Source organism: Sitophilus oryzae, unplaced genomic scaffold, assembly GCF_002938485.1.
Source record: "Sitophilus oryzae breed Bouriz unplaced genomic scaffold, Soryzae_2.0 scaffold_1744_pilon_pilon, whole genome shotgun sequence".
Classification (NCBI taxonomy): Eukaryota; Metazoa; Arthropoda; class Insecta; order Coleoptera; family Curculionidae; genus Sitophilus; species Sitophilus oryzae.
In genome coordinates this window covers 1,755,294-1,778,717 of record NW_022146440.1, presented here as the reverse complement: position 1 = coordinate 1,778,717, position 23,424 = coordinate 1,755,294, and the positions used below count along the sequence as shown (strand labels likewise).

General features: G+C 33.0%; 2 protein-coding genes across 2 annotated transcripts in view; one reads left to right on the top strand and one right to left on the bottom strand.

The window, feature by feature from the left end:
- LOC115881864 (pancreatic triacylglycerol lipase-like) overlaps nt 1–23,424 on the bottom strand; it is a 249,470-nt gene that overhangs the window by 159,691 nt on the left and 66,355 nt on the right. The window lies entirely within an intron of this gene.
- LOC115881858 (serine/threonine-protein phosphatase 6 regulatory ankyrin repeat subunit A) overlaps nt 1–23,424 on the top strand; it is a 71,047-nt gene that overhangs the window by 39,216 nt on the left and 8,407 nt on the right. Inside the window, exons 12-27 of the mRNA XM_030899555.1 lie at nt 6,219–6,239; nt 6,472–6,671; nt 7,689–7,897; nt 8,983–9,156; nt 9,214–9,396; nt 9,454–9,641; nt 10,767–10,893; nt 10,949–11,292; nt 11,343–11,508; nt 11,569–11,806; nt 11,866–12,074; nt 12,155–12,285; nt 15,114–15,645; nt 15,710–15,850; nt 18,414–18,530; nt 20,221–20,453. Of these exons, the coding sequence (XP_030755415.1) occupies nt 6,219–6,239; nt 6,472–6,671; nt 7,689–7,897; nt 8,983–9,156; nt 9,214–9,396; nt 9,454–9,641; nt 10,767–10,893; nt 10,949–11,292; nt 11,343–11,508; nt 11,569–11,806; nt 11,866–12,074; nt 12,155–12,285; nt 15,114–15,645; nt 15,710–15,850; nt 18,414–18,530; nt 20,221–20,453 (3,213 nt within the window). The remainder of the gene's footprint in view (nt 1–6,218; nt 6,240–6,471; nt 6,672–7,688; nt 7,898–8,982; nt 9,157–9,213; nt 9,397–9,453; nt 9,642–10,766; nt 10,894–10,948; nt 11,293–11,342; nt 11,509–11,568; nt 11,807–11,865; nt 12,075–12,154; nt 12,286–15,113; nt 15,646–15,709; nt 15,851–18,413; nt 18,531–20,220; nt 20,454–23,424) is intronic.

The following is a 23,424-nucleotide window of genomic DNA, read 5'->3' as shown; positions in this document are numbered from 1 at the left end:
TAAGCGGAATATGTATAAAAGCTTTTACATACGTTGATGCATACTTGACAAGTATTTGTACTTATACTTGTACTTACACAAGTTCCATACACACGTTTTAGAGAAGAAAATTTGTCGATGGCACTCGCACAAAGTCGAAATACCTATACAAGTTTGTCCGAGAGTTTCTCCTTAAGGCGGCTACAGACGTTCTTGCATACTTGACAAGTGTACTTGTGCAAACGTACTTGTACAAGTTTGCATTGACTCTACACAATACAAGCGCACTTGAATAGTTTCTGGTTTTAGTAGGTAAAAATGGACGAAGAAGACGCGCTAGCTCTTGCGATGTTCGTTATTCTGCTTAAACAAAAAGAAAAAAAGAAAACCCGTCGATTTTGATGCAAAAACTGCCTTCTAAAAATGAATATTTATTCGCATACTAATATTTTAAGCGAATTGAAGTTTTACCCTGCTAAATATTTGTTCTTAAACTGTTTATTTTTTTTACAATCAAATCGCGGTTTGCAGTTTTATCAATTTCTTGCAATTTTTTAATTAAACTTTTACATGCAGCCTCTCTTTTGTTTTTATTATGATAGTCCTTTGATTTTACTTGCCATAAACAAAGAGATTCTCTATAAATACTAATAAACTCCACCAATACCTCCCGCATACTTTTTTCATGTTCACTAGCCATTTTTATCTATCTTCTGGTAACAAACAAATAAGAACCAAGCAATAAACCTACTAGAATCAACTTCAGGCTTGCTCAAGTTTGATACACACGTTCATGCATACTTGCGCAAATCACTGGGGCATGAAGAAAATTCGTACAAGTCTAATCCACTTACACAAGTCGAAATACTTGTACAAGTTTGTTCCTACACACGTTCAAAATTCTTATACAAGTACGCTTGCACAAGTACACTTGTCAAGTATGCATGAACATCTGTAGCCCCCTTTACACACGCTCAAGATTCTTGTACAAGTACGCTGGCACAAGTACACTTGTCCAATAGGCATATGCATAAACGTGTGTAGTGGCTTTAAGATAGGGTTACCAGACGTCCGGATTAATCCGGACATGTCCGGATTTTCACTACGTCCGTTTGAGACCGGGCTGATTTTTCGTAAGCGTCCCGATTTTAATGTTCCATGAAGAAATGTCGCAATAATGCAAGATAATATATATTAGTTTTAATAAATTTATCGACGATTTTATCGACGATTATTTTTTCGACGAAGTAAAACAATGAATATTCGTAAACGTAACAAAAGTATTAATTTTTGCGAAGTGATTGGCGATATAAAAAAGTCATTTTAACGTATAGGCTAAAGAATAATATTATAGTTAACACTAGAATTATCTTTGCCTAGGCATAAAAATAAAGCACTTTTACGCCTAAGCACAAAAATAGGATAATATATTATTAAACTGACATAAAGTGCCAAATTCAATGAACGTAACAGTAGTTTCTCGATATATAATTACTTACAAGGTATTATTTTAAATCTTTTTATATTATTTGGAACGTTTGAAATTGTTTAAAGAATTATTTATGGCGTTTGAAAAAAATAGCATGTTCTATTCGAAGTAAAAATGATTTTTGTGCCTCGCTTTTATGTCACAGTACAGCGTCGCCATAAAAAGTATCATTTTTACTCTTAATAAAACAATATAGGTACTATTTTTGCTCCTATATCTCTAAAAAATTATGATGTCCGGATTGTGTCCGGATTTTTGGGAAGGCTTGCCCGGGGTAGACAAATTTTCATCTGGTAACCCCACTTTAGGAATAATAAAATAACCCGATTGAAAATCGAGTCGATCCTGTTGTAAAAAAAACTGTACCAAAACTAAGTAAAGATTTATAGCTTATTGGCCAATGGTCAATTATTATTGTTTTGATCAGGCGTAAATGAAATGTGAACCAAAAGTATAGATTATACTTTTATCGGAATAGTACGGTGATTTTTCTTATATCGTTTTTATAAAAACGCTCTAAATAGATTGCCTTGAGAAATAATATTAAATACAAATTGTTAGGTATATTTAAGTGCGTTTTCACCGGCTCGGCTGCGTGGCTCTGCGCTGCGCAAAACATGTACTTTTGAAGTGTATTTTTTTAGCGGGCACAAAAGTATATGTAAAAAAATGATTTGAGCGGCGCAGCCGGTGAGAACGCACCATTAAAAAGTATAATTAGTTCATTTGGTTTATTAACTAAGTTTAGTTAGTATCGTTCTTAACGATATTACACAACTTATTGAATAAATATTGCAATTTTTGCTAATCCTTTTTCTGATTCTTATTCTCAAATTATTAACATTACTTGAATAAAAATATAAATTGAAAAATTTATCCGAAAAAAATTTGTAGGCAAGAAATATCTGAAAATAAATAAATTGCTGGGTACTCCAATTATCATATTTATAATATTATGTATGTAATTTATTTTCAAAAAGAAATCCTTCACTTCAGTCGCAATTGGCCTTAATAAATAATTGGTAGTTAGATTCTAAATGTTAAGTTCTTTGAGGTTCTCTAGAATTAATGTTCGAATTAAATTTGACAAATAATTAAATGTATTATTTATTAAAGTATTTTGATGTTCGTGCTGAAAATACTTTTAGTATACTTGCACAATAAATATCAAAATATTCAATCCACAATGTCATTAAGTTACATGTTTAATTGTTTTAATTAATTCTTTAATAGAGCATATAGTTACAATAAAAACACTAAATCACCACAATACACCAAAACACTTTTACTTTTACACTGGACGCGCGTTTCGCTAACCATGTTAGCATCATCAGCAGATGATTATAAACTAAAGTACAATCTACAAGTTGAGCGTTTATATACTCGCCCAGTGGGCACCGAGTGGGCGTGGCAAAAACTAGCCAACCGAGTCAGAGCTAACTGAGCGTAACAGTTAGATTTCCGCCACTAGAGTAGTAGGAACAAAGAACTTAAAGGAATTGGACCGTTGTTTTCGTTCATACTATCTTTACATTTATTAATTCTGATGCTTTCATATGCAATCTAATTGCCTGTAATTTGAGACTTGTTTAATTAATTTTAAATTATTAAGATCTATACAATGTTCTTTATCAACAATATGTTCGCCAACGCAAGATTTATCCGGTCTACCATATCTTATCTGAGCTAAATGTTCTTTAAATCTAGTTAATATTGATCTTCTAGTTTGCTCAACATATTTCTGATTACAAACTTTACTAGAAATTTCATAAATACCCGACCTTTCCAGTGGAGATGTTTTATCCTTTGGATTACCTAATAATTGTTGTAATTTATTATTAGCACTATACACAAGTTTATAATTGACATTCTTAAAAATTCCTTTTAGACCACGGGTTAACTCTCTATCAAACGGTATCGAAAAATATTTAGACGTATCTTTCTCCACTTGAAAAGTCGAATTTTCAGAAATCATTAACCTAGGTATATATTATTACCAATAATTATTACCAAAATTGTATGCTTTGCCAAAAATTCATAAACCGGACAAGTCTATGCGCCCAATTGTATCGGCTGTAGGTTCTCCGACTTATAATTTGGCAAAATGGTTATCAAGGGAGTTCGAAAATTTACCTGATCATGAACCTTCTTTCGCAGTTAAAAATAATATTGAATTCATTAACAAAATTAAAGATATAACATTGCATGAAGGTGAAATTTTGGTCTCCTTTGATGTATCTTCGTTGTTCCCAAGTGCTCCAATTCCACATACTTTAGGCTACTTGAAGGAATTACTGAACGCAAATGGTCTCGACAACAAAACTGTGATTGAATATATTGAGCTTACATCGTTATGTATGAAACAAAACTGTTTTCAATTTAATAACAACTTTTTTGAACAGCGGGAAGGTACAGCAATGGGTAATCCATTGTCTCCATTTTTGGCTAATTTATTCATGAGCAGGTTTGAAGTGGAAGCTAAGAATCAGTTTAAGTATTTTCCAAGAGTATGGGTTAGGTATGTGGATGATATTTTTGTTGTTTTTGACACACATTGAGACACCATAGATAATTTTATTTCTAAGTTAAATAATCGTTTTCCTTCCATTAAATTTACGCATGAAATTGAGAACAACGACAGATTACCATTTCTAGATGTATTAGTTATTAGAAATACTAATAATTGCGTGGAATTTGATATCTATAGGAAAAATACGACCACACGCAGATATATTCCTAATGAATCACATCATAGTGTTGAACATAAAATGGCTAGTTTAAATTTCTTAGTTCATAGATTATTTAGTTTCCCACTTTCCAACGAAAGATATGAAATAGAAAGAGATTACATTAGGAATGTAGCTGAGTATAATGGATATTCTCCTTCACGAGTTGATCAATTAATTAGAAAACGTAGGTATAGGTTAATGATTTCTGAAAATTCGACTTTTCAAGTGGAGAAAGATACGTCTGAATATTTTTCGATACCGTTTGATAGAGAGTTATCCCGTGGTCTAAAAGGAATTTTTAAGAATGTCAATTATAAACTTGTGTATAGTGCTAATAATAAATTACAACAATTATTAGGTAATCCAAAGAATAAAACACCTCCACTGGAAAGGTCGGGTATTTATGAAATTTCTTGTAAAGATTGTAATCAGAAATATGTTGAGGAAACTAGAAGATCAATATTAACTAGATTTAAAGAACATTTAGCTCAGATAAGATATGGTAGACCGGATAAATCTTCCGTTGTCGAACATATTGTTGATAAAGAACATTGTATAGGTCTTAATAATTTAAAATTAATTAAACAACTCTCAAATTACAGGCAATTAGATGCATATGAAAGCATCAGAATTAATAAATGTAAAGATAGTATGAACAGAGACAACGGTCCAATTCCTTCAAGTTCTTTGTTCCTACTACTCTAGTGGCGGAAATCTAACTGTTTTGCTCAGTGGGTTCTGACTCGGTTGGCTATATTTTGCCACGCCCACTCGGTGCCCACTGGGCGAGTATATAAACGCTCAACTTGTAGATTGTACTTTAGTTTATAATCATCTGCTGATGATGCTAACATGGTTAGCGAAACGCGCGTCCAGTGTAAAAGTAAAAGGCTTTTGGTGTATTGTGGTGATTTAGTGTTTTTATTTTGCTGTTTAACACCAAAGGTTCCAACCCCTCAACTGTAATCATATAGTTACGGTGAAAAGCTACCTTTATTTCGAAGTTATTTTAATATACCGGGTGCGTCTCAAAAGTGGCTCACCCTATAACTTTTTTATTTTTTCAGATAAAAAACGAGATTTGATATGTTAGTATATGACATAAATTGGGATTGATTGACGTATTCAATTGTTTTTGGTAACTTCCTCCAAACCCAGAAATGCCTACAACTTTTGATTTTAAATGGCACCCTCGGTATATATATTAGTTTATTCGATAGGAAATAACATTCTGAATGGAATGATATATCATACGCCAACTTTTGACATTCTCGCTTAATAAAAAATTCTATTTTCAATTTCAATCTAGAGTGCCATGACTGTATTAAAAGCACTAATTCTTAATCAAGGAGCCTTGCAAAAATAGATTTGATCGTCTAATGTTTTTGGTGTCTTGTCCTGGCCAGTTAGAAAGTCCTCAAATCGTATTTTTAATCATATCTCAATTTTTCAAATTTGATACCACACACTTTCGTTACAAACCGCAAGTTATAATTTCAAATAAACCATATGCGAACATGTCAAAAGTTGACATATAATATGTTATTCTATTCAGAGTGTTATTTTCTATCGAATAAAGTAAAAAAATACCGAGGGTGCCATTTAAAAATCATAAGTTGTAGTCGTTTCCGCTGAAACAGGAAGTGACCGAAAACAATTGAATATGCCAATCAATCCTAATTTATGTCATATACTAACATACCAAATCTCGTTTTTTTAACTGAAAAAATAAAAAAGTTATAGCGGCGAGCCACTTTTGACTACGTCACTTTTGAGTCTGTCGTACGATATTAATTTATTCTAGATATACCTATTTTTAATATTTTGTTTTACTTAAAAACACCTTAAATGTAGATGCAACAGCAATACAGTCATAAGTTATAGTGTATTATGTAGGTATTAATTTAATATTGAAATTTTCTATTAGATATAAAAGGTGTAGTTAAACTCACGTTTTCATTATACTCGTATACACTGCTTTCATGTTTCTTTTAAATATAATAAGCCGTATTATTTTCTAGATCTCATCTGCTACTCATAAAGTAAGTAGTGATTTTAGATAAGTATTTTTATTCTCTATATGCTTCATCTTCTGTCCGTTTTATTCTTGGTGTGACATTTCCATTAAAATTTTATTATTCTAAGCTTCTGCTTATGTACTGCCAACGGATTATGGTATATTGCTTTCGGTGTTAGTAACTATTTAATAATTTTTAAAATGTTTAAAGAGCTTAAAACAGTTGCAGTTAATGAATTGTTATTGTATTTGTTTAGAAAGGAGAGACTCCTTTACATTTGGCCAGCCGAAATTGTCGACCTGATGCAGTCACACAGTTGATCAAGTACGTCAAAGATAAGAAAGGCGAATCTACAGCATCAGCTTATGTGAACGAGTTGACAGAAAACGATGATAGCGCCCTCCATTATGTGTGTACTGTAACAAAGGATGAAGTTGAAATTCCCAATTCCGACAGGTATATTGCTCAAAATCTTTTGAATAAAAATATTAAGGCGGGAGCATACCAAAAACTTAAGCTGGATTTATAAACTCGGTAGTTGAAGTTCAGTTGAGGTTCAGTTGACGTTCAAAATGTTCAACACTATAAAATGATTAAAATGAAATTATATACAAAAATGTCAAAAGTTGACATGTGATATGTCATTCTATTCAGAGCGTTATTTTCTATCGAATAAAGTAAAAAAATACCAAGGGTGCCATTTAAAAATCAAATGTTATAGTCATTTCCGGTGAAACAGGAAGTGACCGGAAACTATCCCAATTTATGCCATATACTAACAAAACTATCAAAATATAAAACAACTACATCAAAAGAAAAACGTTCGATTTTTTTTACAATTCCAAACCTAACCTACAACCAAAACTGATAGGTTTATAAATACAAAAATGTTGAACCTCAACTGCCGCGAACACCCATCTGTAACTGGACCTCAACTGAACGTCAACTCCCGAGTTTATAAATCCAGCCTTATATACCCTGTCCGCGATGTGGACCTAATATGGCCGATTTAAATTCCAATTTATCAGTGCTACTAAGTACTAGTAGTGTAGTAAGTGTATAGTTACTGACCAGTGAAAAGTTATTTCATTATTTCCCTCAATTTTTGGCCGAGATCTACCGCATGCTACACAACCAACTATTTTACAGTCTTTTTTGATAAATCGCAATAGTGTCACTATTAATTTAAGTTCCCGCACAATTTCATTCTACATTGACTACCTTTAAATAAAACCAATTGTTGAATAAATAACACAAAATAACCTCAGAAAAGACAAACAAATCCGCAAAATATCAAATCAAATACAAATGTTTCATTTAAAACGTCAAACAGAACTATCTAAGGATGTAGTAAGGACCTATGACCTATGATGTCGCTTCCATCCATCATGCATGAATCCATGGATAGTATTATGCTCCTTCCTTAATTCTAAATAAATGTTTTCGAGTTGTATTTATCTCGTTATTCCACAGAGAAGTGGTGAAACTTCTTTTGGAAAATGGAGCCGATGTAAAACTTCAAACGAAACAGCATGAGACGGCTTTTCATTTGGTTGCTTCTGCGGGAAACAACGATGTTTTAATGGAGATGATTTCGCATATGTCACCTACGGATGCTCAGAAGGCCTTGAATAGACAGAATGGCAACGGTTGGACGCCACTGCTGATTGCTGCTCATAAAGGTATTTGCATAGTTGCTATAACCGAGAAGCAGATCTTCATGAGAATAGTTTCACAAGGTTGATACTAGGGTTGATAGTACACAGTTATTGGGTGATTGGACAATAATTTAATAAAAGTTTACATTAAATATTTTCATTTTTAACTAGGATATTAAAAGAAGTAACGAAACTTATAAAGTAATCTGTAAATTTTGATAAACGCAATAGAGATATACTGTTCTTTGCCCTTTCCTTTTTTATATGTATTTGGCCTTCTAGTATTCTTTCTCCGTATCTTTTCATCGAACCTACTTTTTATCTTTCTATTTTTTCTACAGTTTTTTATCCGTACTTTTTCTTTCCATACTACTATTTTCGTTATTTTTATTTATATTTTTTTTCGGTATTTTTTGTCGCTCTTTGTGTGTATTTTTTCACAGTATTTTTTACCAATTCAATTTCTTTCGTAATTTTTCCTTTTCGCACTTTTTCTTCTCGTACTTTTTCATCTGTATTTTTTTTCTGGCCTATTTTATTTCGTACTTCATTCTATCCGTACTGTTTCTTTCATACTGTTTCTCTCTCTAATTTTTTATTCGTTATTTTTTCTTTAAGTGCTTGTTCTCTCCGTTTTCTTTTTTTTCCGAACTTTTTTACGCACTTATCCGTTTTATTTTTTTCTATACTTATCTTTTCCCTCGGCATTCTTTTTTCCTTACTTAATTTCAATACTTTTCTATCACCGTATTTTTTCTCCGTAATTTTTCTTTACGTACTTCGTGGTCAACCCTACTTTTTATTTTTTCTTTATTTTTTTCTGTCGTTAACAATTTCTCTCCATACTTTCTCTGATGCATATTATTTTCCCTTCAGTATTCTATTTCCCCAGTATTCTATTTTCCGTATTTGTCTTTCTTATTTGCTATCCATATTTTTTCTCCCTCTATTTTTTTCAATACTTTTTCTTTCCTAATAACTGGCTTTATTTAAAATACTGAAACTTTATTGGTATTAAAAATATGAAAATAAAAACCAGCAACCTAGCTGCATTGTATATTGTATGATAACTGAACAAATAAAATATTGTTTTATATATTCTTTTTTAGGTCACATTGATTTGGTAAATAATCTGCTAGCTAATCATGCCAGAGTAGATGTCTTTGATACCGATGGTCGCTCTGCATTACATTTAGCAGCTGAACACGGATACCTTCACGTCTGTGATTCACTTTTAACAAATAAAGCCTTTATTAATTCCAAATCAAGAAACGGTCGGACGGGTAATTAAAAATCACGTGATTTTTTTTCAATTCTTTAATGTCATAAAACTTCCACAGCGCTTCATTTGGCTGCCCTAAATGGCTATGTCCATTTGGTAAAGTTTCTCATAAAAGACCACAACGCCGTCATCGATATCTTGACATTGAAAAAGCAAACTCCTTTGCATTTAGCAGCAGGTGCTGGACAAATTGAAGTATGTAAGTTGTTACTAGAACTGGGGGCAGATATTGACGCTACAGGTAAATGATACATTATTATTTTATTAAATTGTCATATAATATTTCAACTTCAACTAGATGAGGATGGCCAGAAGCCTATACACGCCGCTTGCCAAAACAATTTCTCCGAAGTTGCCAAATTATTTTTACAACAACATCCTAGCCTAGTAATGGCTACCACTAGAGACGGTAATACTTGTGCTCACATTGCGGCAGCACAAGGCAGTGTAACTGTCATAGAAGAACTGATGAAATTTGATCGACAGGTAAGCTATAGATGTAAAAGTATAAAAGTGATAGGTAAGCAAAATATTAGACGCAACTTAAATGAAACAATTGACAACATTATTCAATAGAATGTAATACTTATATGTCTGGGTCATTAAATTAAAATTGTATAGGGTGTTGCAATAAGAGGTTACGGAATTTTGATAACGAATAAAATAAAAGTTTCATAACATACCTAAAAGTTATTTATGGCAGTGCGTAGCTCGATAGTGTACATACAATTATTATATCTAAGTGAAACACAATATCTGCCAAATGGCCACTACGATTCCTCTGGCAGATTTCTGAACACATTTATGGAGTTATGTCACAAATTATTCGCCTAATTTTTTCCTTCAATTGTTGTATAATTTGCGTATTGTTTCGTAAGCTTTGCTTTTCACATTTTAATAGACAATAGCATTTTCACAGCCCCACAAAAAATAATCTAGTGGCGTCAAGTCGCATGACCTTAGTGGCCAATTTACCTCCCCATTCCTGGAGATAAGCCTCTTTCCAAACTGTGTACTTAATAAATTCAAAGTTTCACCTGCTGTATGTGTCGAACCATCTTGTTGGAACCACATATTTTCTATATCCATGTCCATTATTTGATTCCACAAGAAAACATCAATCATCGTTCGGAATCGTTCTCCCTTTACTGTAACAGCTTGTTCGTTTTCATTTTCAAAAATATTGGTGGCAAGCCATTCAACAATTGAAAGAAGAAATTAGGCGAATAATTCGTGACATAACTCCTGTGACTAAAAATTTCAACAAAAGAATTGTGGGCTGCCAAAGAAGTCGTGGTGGCCATTTGGCAGATATTGTGTTCCACGTATAATTATTGTACGCTGTCCAGCTACGCACTGCTATAAATAACTTTTAGGTATGTTACGAAACTTTAACTTTTTTCGTTACCAACCTTCGACACCTCTTAATGGAATAGTAGATACCTTGTAGATACAACTATATAATCTTTTCAAAAAAAAGTTTAAAAGCTGGCTGTACTGAACTGATTCTGATTGGTAGAGCGTTATTCGAGACTAAAAATACTAAAACTGTCTTTAATTGAATTCATGAGACTCAGATGTGTTAAGGATGTGTGTGATTCTATTTTATAGGGAGTAATATCCGCTAGGAACAAATTGACAGATTCTACGCCTCTTCAAATGGCTGCAGAGGGAGGACATGCTGAAGTCGTGAAAGCCTTAGTTCGAGCTGGAGCTTCGGTAACTGAAGAAAACAAAGGTAAGTAAAAATAGAAACAACTAATATTATAAATATATACAATGTTGGTTTCCAGGAGGATTTACTGCTGTGCATCTAGCAGCTCAAAATGGTCACATGCAAGTGTTAGAAGTTTTGCGATCATCCAATAATCTAAGAGTGACTAGCAAAAAACTAGGTGTCACTCCATTGCATGTTGCAGCATATTTCGGTCAAGCAGACACTGTGCGCGAATTACTTACTCATGTACCTGGTACCGTAAAGTCTGAGCAACCAAACGGTGCTTCATTAGTACCCGCTCTCGGAAATGAATCTGGTATGACACCCCTACATCTGGCGTCATTCTCTGGAAATGAAAACGTTGTACGATTACTTTTAAATTCTGCTGGTGTTCAAGTCGATGCAGCAACTCATGAAAATGTAATTTGTAATACTAATTCCTAAATAGATATATAATCATACATTTTAAGGGCTACAATCCCATGCATCTTGCTTGTTATGGAGGCCATGTCACTGTTGTAGGACTGTTATTAAGTAGATCGGCAGAATTGTTAGAAAGTAGGGATAAGCATGGAAAAACCGGATTGCATATTGCAGCTACTCATGGGCATTATCAAATGGTTGAAGTCCTTTTAGGTATAATTTGTATCTTTTTTATGTTATATAAACGCTTTAATCACTTGTCAAATATTTTAGGCCAAGGAGCTGATATAAATGCTCCAGATAAAAATGGATGGACCCCTTTACACTGTGCTTCACGAGCAGGATGCTTTGAAGTTGTTAAACTATTAACTGAGTCAGGGGCATCTCCAAAATCCGAAACAAATTTGGGGGCCGTCCCTATTTGGTTTGCGGCATCTGAAGGCCACCATGGGGTACTAGAATATTTGATGACAAAAGAACACGATACGTATACTTTAATGGAAGACAGAAGGTTTGATATGATTTTATTTTCGTTTTGGTAGAATTTAATTAACTGTAAATGTTTCACAGATTTGTATATAATTTAATGATTTGTTCGAAAAACCATAATAACAGACCAATAGAAGAATTTGTTTTGGTTTCACCTGCCCCAGTGGACACGGCAGCTAAATTATCTAATATTTTAATAGTTCTTTCAAATAAGGAAAAAGAAAGGGCTAAAGACTTAATATCGGCGGGAAAATTTTGCGAAGCTATGGCTACTGAACTTCTAGCGTTAGGTATGTATAGTTTAGTATATGTTTTGAGAATATTTAATTCCTGTGTGAGTATATATTATGTATATTTTATACTGTTGCAGCGGCTGGAGCTGATTCTGCTGGAAAAATTTTGACTGCAACTGACAGGAGAAGCGTTGAATTTTTGGACGTGTTAATTGAAAATGAGCAAAAAGAAGTTATTGCGCATACTGTTGTTCAACGATATCTTCAGGTAAAGGATAGGTAAATCAAGAGGGAATAGAAAATTTGTACACTTACCACATAGAGTGATTATAAATTCTCTAATATATTTCATAAAGTGTGTTTTAATATGAAATTATTATAAGAAGTTCTACATATTTTTATAAATTTAAAAGACAAAATGACTTTTATATAGGCTTATCAAATTGCTCCATCTTCTTTTGTTATTTCCTGGTTAACATTATTTTTAAATTGAAAATTTTAAATTTTAAAATTAAAATTTTAACTATAGACTTTTGACTTTAAAAATTGATACCGCAGCGCTCGATACGGCAGAAATCAGAAGTTTTCGGCTCTGTATTTCACGCAGTTTGGATGTTGATCGCATTAAAATAATATTAAAATCGTGGCTTTGTCATAATATTTAAATATTTTAGTTTTTAATAGTGCAGTTATTGAAACTATAAAACTCTTAGGTACGAGGTTTGTGTGATGTAACGCTGTTTCGTGTTGTAAAAATTAAGTGGAAAAGAACCCGAACTGGGCATCGTTTTGTGGTTGTGACTATTTCAAATGTTAATAAAATTGTCGAAAAAATGGAGGGCGTAATTATATACGTGGTTGTTGGGTGCAATAACATTCAATAACTCAACTTTCCCTGATATAACTATTCCTAAACAACTTTATAGCTTTACAAATTCTCACACCGATTTGATCAAAAGCAAAAATGGATTCAAGCAGCTCGACGAAACAAGTGAGTAAACAAAGTGCCCATTACATAATCAAAAATTTAAATAGGCATATACTATGAGAGGATACTGTCCCCAGCGACTCATAGGAACACTATGAGATCTGGTAATAATAGTAATAAAAACATCACCTGTGAAGCTGTGGGGAAACCCCCTAGCGACACTGGGAACAGTAACAATGAAAGTTCCAAGGGGCCAAACCCAAAGAGAACTACAGGAGAGGTGGCTGACACTTGCGTGAGACCATCCTCCGCAAGTGGCATACAAGCTACCACCTCCTCCAAGGGTCGGGAGCCTACCTCCTACCTCTAAACCCAACAGGCGACACAAGCTACCGTTTCGTCTACCCGGCCTGGGTCGTAGCTCCTCGACTGTGAGGGACACGGGTCTCCGTAGGAAGTCCTGGGACTGTATGATGAGTTATAACTCAAGAAAGGGGGACACAATAGTTTTATTTGACTATGGGGACACGTCTAATAAGTTTTATTAGCTTGAATAATAAGTTATAGTATAAGGTAGACCTTCTGAAGAGAGCATATTTTTTTTTAATTTTAGAATATTCACAAATTATACTCCCCAACACTTTTAGAATAATAATTATGTACTACATTTTTCGTATTCTCGCTATAAACTCGTGTATTTGTACCTATATGTCGGTTGTTTATGATATTCTCCGATGGTGGCAGCACCGGCGGAGAATACACCAAGCCTATACAGGGTGCTACAAATTCGAGGTACTATTGGCTCAATTTTCCTTATTCAATGTTAATTAGCGCTGCTCAATATTGTTGCGATGAATATAATCTAATTAAATAATTTAAGAAACCAGAGTCGGACTTGAAATTATTTTAAATAATAATTAAATAGCTTTGTTGCTGTTAAGGAATCCAGAACAAAAAAAAAGTATAATGTGTGGCATATCATTGTATTCAGGAGACCGAGTTCTTTCAAAATCTGAAATAAAAAGGGCAGGTCCGTATTTAAAAAAAATTAAGTTGGTCTCTGTATCTCACAAATTTTCAGCTAATTTGAAAATCTAAAAATACTGTCAGATTGCCCTAATAAAGTGGCTATGAGAATGTGCAAAGAGTTTTATCAAAAAAATTATTTTTTTCTAAAAACTCAGCAATCCTTGATATTTTTAAATCTTTTTTGATGACATCTTGGTGAACACCCCAATACGCAACTTTGCCCCAATTTAACCATGTTCGTATCCATTACGGTTACCGAGATACCAATGCTCGTACTTCGAATTTGTAGCACCCTGTATATTTTCTGATATTTAATAATTAATAATTCGTTTCTGATATTTAATAAGTAATTAAACGGTGTTCAAAATTGCGATTTTGTACTGTACTTGTAATATTGTTTTGAACGCTGGGATAAAAATACGCCAATATATTGCAAAATTTTATTTTTTACATTGAAAAATATGTCAATTTCACAAATACCAAAGTAAAGCTTGTAAAATTTCAGGAGATAGAATAAAGCTTCATTCAGAACCTCGCAATTAGTGGTAGCAATTACACTTTATACTTCTTAGTTTACGATCATTCACAATGTCTAAAAAACACAATTAAAATTAATAGAATATCCTAGCAACAGCTTGCATTAGTCAGCTGTATCCATAGAGAAAGCCTAATATTTTGCTTATAAAACAATCAACTTGATTTCTAACCACAAAACAGAGACCACAATTTCTCTTGACGGAAGATAATCAAAGGCCAAAATGACATTTCTCGCAAGTATAATTAGTGGAACTACTAATTGAAAATGTCTACCACAAATTTTGACATTCTGAATGCTTACATTGAAGTTAAAGGAACAAACTTCTACGCTAATTGAAACCACTAATTGATTCCACTAATTGCGAGGTTCTGAATGAAGCTTAAGAATGATGTCAGTGTATTGACGTAATTTGCCAAAATTTCTAGGTCGATGATTTGTTTTAGCACTGATTAAATCACTATAATCCTAAAATCCTCAACTATTTCAGTTATTGTTGATCGCGCCATATTAATAGCATAAGAGAATTTGTAAGTTACTCTATGTTCATTTTTGATGAGTTTTATTTTAAATTTCGTTCTCACAAACTGACTTTTCATTTTAGGAACTCTGGCGAGGAGGCCTCAACTGGGCCGCGTGGAAGACGCTGCTTCTTTTCGTGTTGTTCATAATCTGTCCCCCTGTATGGATCGCTTTTACGTTACCTTTAGGACATAAATATCATAAAGTGCCTATCATAAAGTTCATGTCTTATCTGACTTCACACATTTACCTTATGTTATTTCTGTTAATTGTCGGTATAACTCCGCCGTATCCGACGATAAATAGAACAAACTTAATACCATATTGGTACGAGTGGATCCTGTTAGTGTGGTTAAGTGGTCTGTTATTATTTGAACTCACGAATCCGAGCGACAAAAGCGGCCTGGGATGGATAAAGATATCCGTCCTGCTATTCAGTATTTTTGGTGTAGGAGTGCATCTAATGGGCCTGTTATTTGTAGAGCGTAAGTTCTGGCCCACATTGATGTACTGCAGGAACCAGCTGTTCGCCTTAAGTTTTCTGCTGGCCTGTGTACAAATTCTAGATTTTCTATCGTTTCATCATTTGTTTGGACCATGGGCTATTATTATAGGTAATATTAAACAGCGCGTTTTAACTGACAAGGATGTAATACTTAATCATTATTATTTGTATAGGCAATTTAATGAAAGATCTCGCCAGATTTTTGGCGGTATTGGCCATTTTCGTTTTTGGATTTTCAATGCAGTTTGTGGCATTAAACCAACCTTTTGAAAATGGAAAGAGAATAAGAAGGTCCAACGATTTCTTTAAAGATGGTATGCATATTTTTTATTAATTATTTTATTTAGAGATATACTTATTATAACAGTTTTAGCCAAAGCAAAGAGAAAACAGCACTATTCTTGGTATATATCAAAGCTATAAAAAACTAGTGACTCTAGCTCTAACATTTGAGGAGAAGAAATATAGTACGGTTTTAATTATCCTTCGATCCCTTTATCTTATTTTATACCTATGTCCTTCAGATCCTTCAATTTAGTAGCCGTTAGTAAGAATAAGTTTCACTTCCGATCTGCGCACATATTGCACACATAATTTTTTTTTCAGAAAATCTGTATTCTCTACTTTCCATAAATTCTTTAATTATGATTCGGTTTAATATAAAATCGAATTAAAAACTTTTGACAAATCTAAAAAGATGGTGATATTCAGGGTGGTCCGAACTGTATTCCAGAAACTTCGGAAAGTAGAAGTAGTATTCCGGAAACTTCGGAATAACTAAAAAAGTATGCATTTACGTAAAAAACGTCTTTTACGTAAAAAAGGTCTCTTGGTAAAAATCGCTACGAGTAACGGTTCTCGAGATATTTGGAATAGAATTTATCAATACCTGTCATCATTGACATAAATTAAACATGTTGACTAAATAGTTATTAGACTGAAATCATAAATTTGAAGTGATTTTGTGCCAAAAGTTCAACAGAAACTGTTTTATCATAATTTTTTCGCAGATAAATTATTTATGATTAATTTTAAAAAATAAGTTTCCCAAATTTATTATTTCAGTGACATAAATATCTACTCAGCCGTGTTTATTTTTTGTCAATAATGACATGTATTGACAATTTGTATTCTAAATAGGTCTTGAAAACAGTTGCTCATAGCGATTTTTACCAAGAGACATTTTTTACGTAAAAAGTAACGGAAATCTATATTTCTTCACTCATTAGTTTGATACAAGAACGGCCGAAAAGTTATTATTCTTTAAAACAGTTAAAATATTTTATGTTGGTGGCGCCCCCTACAAATAGGATGCATATTGACATCAAAATCAAATTTCTCATGTCAAAAAACTCCGAGACAACAATTTTCATCCAAATATTGACGGTTCTTCAGAAATTATTTGGAACTTCTACACCCTATCTCCGAAACTTAGCATTTTAGGACATATGTACATTTATACGAACTTTTTTACTTATTTTTATCTGCAGAATATGCTGCCGAAGTTTCCGGAATACAGTTCGGACCACCCTGTATATATTTAACGATTTAACTTCAGTATTGCAATTTGTCTCCGGTTTAGAAGAAAATTTGATTATTACTTCATGCTTGACTAACTAATTAATCTACGTAAATAACTAAAACAAATTAATTGTTAACGTTTATTAGTTAAGGTTTGATTGGGTTTATCACAAAATCTAATTGAATACTTTTGAATTAATATTTGGATTTCTTTGCCTTCAATATTGTCATGTGAGTCGAATTTTAAAAAAAGCATAGTAGTAAGCAGTTAATATGAAATCTGATCAACATATAATATAGCCTTATTTTTGAGATGGTAGGTAAAATATTAGTTTAGAATATTTAATTTAAGAAAAAAAAACTTACAAATTACTTAAAATATATACATATCTTATTTTGTTATATTTATGTACCTATTAATAATAGTTGATTTTCTCTTTGGTTTGCCTAAATATCTCTGAATATTTCAGTTTTGTTATTTTTTTTTTCAAATACTTTTATTGTACGCGCAGACTTACAGCAAAAAATCAAATTAAAAAATAACTTGTTTGAAAATTGAGAACAAATAGATAAAATGTTGATACCAATTGCATTGATACCAATAAATGATAAGAATTCTTATAACACCCATTCATGAAAAACAATTATTGTATTCCTTCCTAAACTACAGGGTGATTTTTAATATAACCTATACGCCATAAACTTGTGAAATTATTGCTGATGACAAATAATGACTAATAATGAAAAAAAAAAGTTAGTAAAATATTTTTATTTACGGAGATAACAAACTATTTGTAATAAAAACAAAAAACCTAAATTCCATAAATTGAATGTGCAATAAATATTTTTATTTACGGAGATAACAAACTATTTGAAATAAAAACAAAAAACGTAAATTCCATTAAATTGAATGTGCATTTACTGATAAAGTTGATAAATTTTTGTGAAAAAAAAAACTCAAATTATTTCAGAATCTAAAAATATTTTACTAACATTTTTTTTTTCATTATTAGTCATTATTTGTCATCAGCAATAATTTTCCAAGTTTATGCGTATAGGTTAAAAATCACCCTGTATATTGTCTAGAAGTTTTATGTTCTTTGAAAAATAAATTCAGCCATAATCAAGGCTGCATATGATCGTGTCATAAATTTGAGTTTAAAGATGCTATTTTTTACTGGTATTTCTACTATTTCAATATTTAAATCAACAACTGTTTGTTTTGTTAGTCTGCAAGTACACTAAAATATTCTCGTTGTAATATTTCTTTAATATTTATTCTAATTATAAGACAACTTTAACTTTTTGAAAAACTATACCTATATCAGCGTGTATAAATAACTACTTCACCTGTAGAGTTTGTCACAACGGAAGCAGATGCTGAATGGATAGATATCGATGTAGATAGAAATATACCACATACCAGAGCCAATGTCCGGAAGAAACGTCCTCCTTTAGAGTTTGATGACGGGAGTAAGATGTGATCTGTGTGAAAACAATGTCGTTTTAGCATATTTGTGGTCGTCCTACTGTCAAAACATGTGTCCTGTCTGTTAAATACGTTTACTGTCTCTTATCGTTCGTTGTAATTTAGTATCTTTATAACTGTTGATAATTACTTGTCTTATAACTGTGTATGTTCAGTGTTGTTGTAGTCTATTCTATTTCAATATAAATACATATAATAAAAATGCGTGATCAAAATATGTAGGAATACTTTTTATCTTTGGTCTCATATTAAAATAAAAAAATATACAGGGTATCCCAGGCTGAGGGTGTAATATAATGTAATAGGTTACTAGAGAACTACCATATTTAGATCGGAGATTTTTTGCACAACGTTGTTTCACAACGAGATGTATCGATTAAAGAAATATTTTTAATAATGGTGGCACTTCCGGAAATACATAGCAACTTTTTTATTTTAAAGAGGTATCCTCTTTTTTTATTACATACTTACTTTCTCTGTAATTTTTATGAATTTTGATGTTAAACGCTCTATATCGAACATTAACCGTTTTTGAGAAAAAAAAATTGACGAAAAAAACTGCCTGCCAAAAAACCCTGTATCACACCAACTGTTATATAAAAGAAATACGAAATACATGTAGCTATGTAACCGTATTTCAAAAATTAAATTGTTCGAATGCCATATAATATGGGCGGTAGCTGTCATAGAATTGAGCGATTAAAAAATTACGACATAAATCATTTTTTCCAAATACAAACCTACATCTTTTATTTTATTAATGAAAAGGTTTTTCAATTTATTATTTTTTGATTATACATGTTCCTATACCTAAAATAAGTCGGTTTTAAGTTATTAAAAATTTAGTTTTGAAATGTATATCTTTCTTGACTTTAGCTTTCTTTGACATTAAATGTCAAACAATAATCTAGTTATAGGCATGATACAAGAAGGTTAGATAAGATACTTGGCGGTCGCAAATCTGTTCTCCGCGCGCATGACGTCACCCGGATAGTAATTTTCTGTTAAGCTCCGCCCACTACATGCGTAATATCTTATCTAACCCTCCTTGTATCATAGGTTATAGGTACACATTTTTTTGACAACACAGACAAAAATTTTAAATATTATTTCTCTCAAAAACAGTTAATTTTAGGTAGGTATAGAGAAATTTTACAGAGAATAAATAATTAGTAATAAAAAATGGGGGTACCCATTTAAAATAAGAAAGTTGCTGTCAACTTCCGGTATTTCCAGAAATGCCGCCATATTGAAAATATTTTTAATCTATAAAGCTAGTTGTGAAACAATAATGTGCAAAACATTCTCCGACCTAGATATTGCAATTCCCTAGAAACTTCTAAGGCATGCTCAACCTCTGACACTTTGTATATGTAGTAGAAAATTAGAACGAAACAGGATTATTTCTGTTTGATCACGTGTTTTTTGTAGGTGTCTAAACTGTTCTGTCGATGTCTTAGATGATGCTGATCTTATAGTTGCCTGCTTGTCTTTATCAAATTAAATGAATATCATCAAATTCATTTCAACGCTATCATATATTAATTGAACTAGTAAAATAACGATTACTGAATTGAAAAGTTTCAGAAATCGTTAGCTATTTTTGAAAAATGTTGGAGTATGGTATGCTGGGCCATTCCAGGTCTTTTTTACAACACTCTGTCATGTTCTCAGTGATTATGAACCCTCTTCTGGCATTCGAGCTACTCTTTTTCGCCGTATTCGGCCAGACTACTTATGACGAACTGACCGTCAAGCCCCCACGAGGGAGCAGCATTCCTCCGTATCGACCCCTGTGGACCGACAATCTGTTCAAGGTGGCCTTCGGCATTTACATGTTGGTTTCGGTTGTGGTGCTGATCAATCTGTTGATCGCCATGATGTCGGACACGTACCAACGCATCCAGGTAATTGTGATAATTTGTGATTCCAGTCCAAAAGAACCCCGTGAGCGCTTTCGAGCTACTGTTTTTTGCGGTGTTCGGCCAGACGTCGACCGACCTGCTCAAAATACCCGGCTATAACAAAAACACGAACCACAACAATCAGCCCTATTGGACGGAGGTGCTGTTCAAATTAGTGTTTGGCGTGTACATGTTGGTGTCGGTGGTGGTGCTCATTAACTTACTGATCGCTATGATGACCGACACGTACCAACGCATCCAGGTAACGCCGGCAGGCGGTCCAGGCGATGCCAACAAGCTAGAGTGCCGCTTCGGTACGATAGCGAAGTTTGCACCCATTACACTGTTTTCATTAAAAATAGAAGTTTGGCCAAATTTACGTAATACTAATTTAGTATGTGTACATTTGCATCAAAATTACGACCAAACGTCGAGTCTAGGCACTCACATGTAATTTCGAGTCAGCCGTATTTAGTCACAGAATTGATAAATATATTCTTAAGAAGCCACTAACAATATGCAATCAAATAGACGGGGGATCGACTCCCTAAGAATATATTGTTTTCACTATTGCAACTAAATAGTCGGTCGATTCGAGATTGCATGTCAGCGCCTAGCCCAAGTATTAATGCATATCCTCTTACTACTTTTTTTTGCGGTCACATCAAAGTCAATTACATATATATTATGATTCCGTTCTATAAGCTGTTGTTATTAATTTGAATATAATGGTAGCTGGCATGTTATTAATTTGAATATAATTCTCTATAATATCGGATAGCATTTATTCTATGCAGTACTTATTATTTTTATATTTTATTATTTATTCGCTGATGATATAGATTACTATTTTTACTTAATTTCTCTCATTGCTTACTAAATCGAATAGTTGTATAGACTTGTATTCATAGACTCCTTAAAACTATTATTTTACTCTTTTATATAATCTTAGTTAGAATATGCATCTATGATTTGGTTTCCTATTTATAACACTCATATTAATCAGTTGGAATCAGGGCAGCATAGATATTTAAAATTTCTTTCTCTGAAAGGTACTGGGACATATGGACATATCCCCCACAAGTCATTAATCTGAAGAAGATAGAGATGGTTTCCTTAATTAGGAAATAGCCGCGATATGTAGACACGATATTCCTAAAGCTGTTTAATACAACACTAGAAGAAATCTACCGTCAACTGGACTGCACCAACAAAGGATTAAAAATAGATGAAAAATATCTTAACCATCTAAGATTCGCTGATGATATAGATATAGATATCCCAATTTGCCAATACTCCTGAAAAACTACAAAAACAAATCAACGAATTAAATACAGCCAGCAATAAAGTAAGTGACAAAATGAATTTAGCAAAAACTAAAATAATGTACAGCGAACTAGTAGAGAGAAAAGACATTCTAATAAATAATACAACACTAGAAATAGTAGAAGAAGATATATATTTGGGACAACTAAAACGCAGCTCGCGATTTCTACTACTAGAAATTAACAGAAGAATTAAGTTAGCATGAAGTACCTATACAAACTCAATCATATTCAAATATAGAATGCCACATTATCTAAAAAAAAACATTCGACCAATGTGTACTATATACCAGTCATGACCTATGCATGTGAAACATGGACACTTAAAATGTACATTATAAGGAAACTGCAGGTCACATAACGCTCAGTGGAACGAAATATGCTGGGAATAACCTAGAAAGACCGTAAAAGAATAGAGTGGACAAGATAAAATAAAAGTCAGGTAGTACATGTCATCCACAGAATCAAATCCCTCAATTGGCAATGGGCCGAACACCTGGCAAAAAGGACGGTCAAAATATGGCCAACAAAAATTAGAGCATGGTACCCACGAGGAATTAGGAGACCTAGGAGAAGGCCAAACTTAAGATGGGACCATGATATTGAAATTAGCAGGTATAGCTTGTGCCCGCATAGCCAATAATAGACAACCAATGGGACCAACTACAAAAAGAGTATCTAAATATGTGTGGGAGGTTACACCATAATTGGAAATTGTTTAATAAGCTGAAAATGATGATGATGATGATGATAATAAAATGATTAGGCAATGGAAGCTTTGTATGATCTTTTATGTAAAACTGGTGTCTTTACTTGGAAAGAAGACAGCAAGCAGAAGGCGAAGAATCTTGTGAATGATGTCGCAGGAAAACTTGAGGCCTGAAGCTGAAGCATATAGTAGGAATGTGGATGTATACTGTGATCGCGAGACCCATAATAGGTGGATCTATTGCTTGGTAAGCTAAAATCCCCCAAACAAAATCAAAGTTCGAGCTCAGTCAGGGTCACAAAATTACGTAGCTGCTTGTGACTGGAACCATGTGAATTATACCAAAAAGACAATAGAGGTAATGCTAAGCTTTTAACCTTTAGATGTCTCTCTGATCGAGGTGGTAATAATAACCATGGTGCTTTATCAAGTCCATTGCTGTAAATTCTTTTGCGAATTGTGGAGTAACCAGAAGCCACTTCTCGCACGAGGTTGTCAATATGACACTTCTACAGGTAGATTTGGATGGCACTTTATCAACGTTTGCTTTTCATAAGTCCTGCGAGATCACAACAACATATAAGCTGAGACTGTAATAAAAGTTTAATTAACAACTTGACAGAAGAATCCAAAAGAAAAGAAGGAACGGACTGTGGAATATTTTCACGAAGCCTCGAAATAATTAAAAATAAATGGATCATGGATAAGGACGCAAGCATCCTACTGGATACTGACAAAAATTGTCATGAGGGCCAGATAAATATCACGCAAGAAATTAGTGGAAAAAAAGCATCAGAATCTTGACAGATAAAGTCTGTCCAGTTAGGGAAGATTTCGACAGACAAAAACCAAAAAATGACAGAAAATACCACTTACCTGTAAATTAAAATGTCATACACAGCTATCACTGTTATGTATTCTCTCGTTGGATATATAGTAT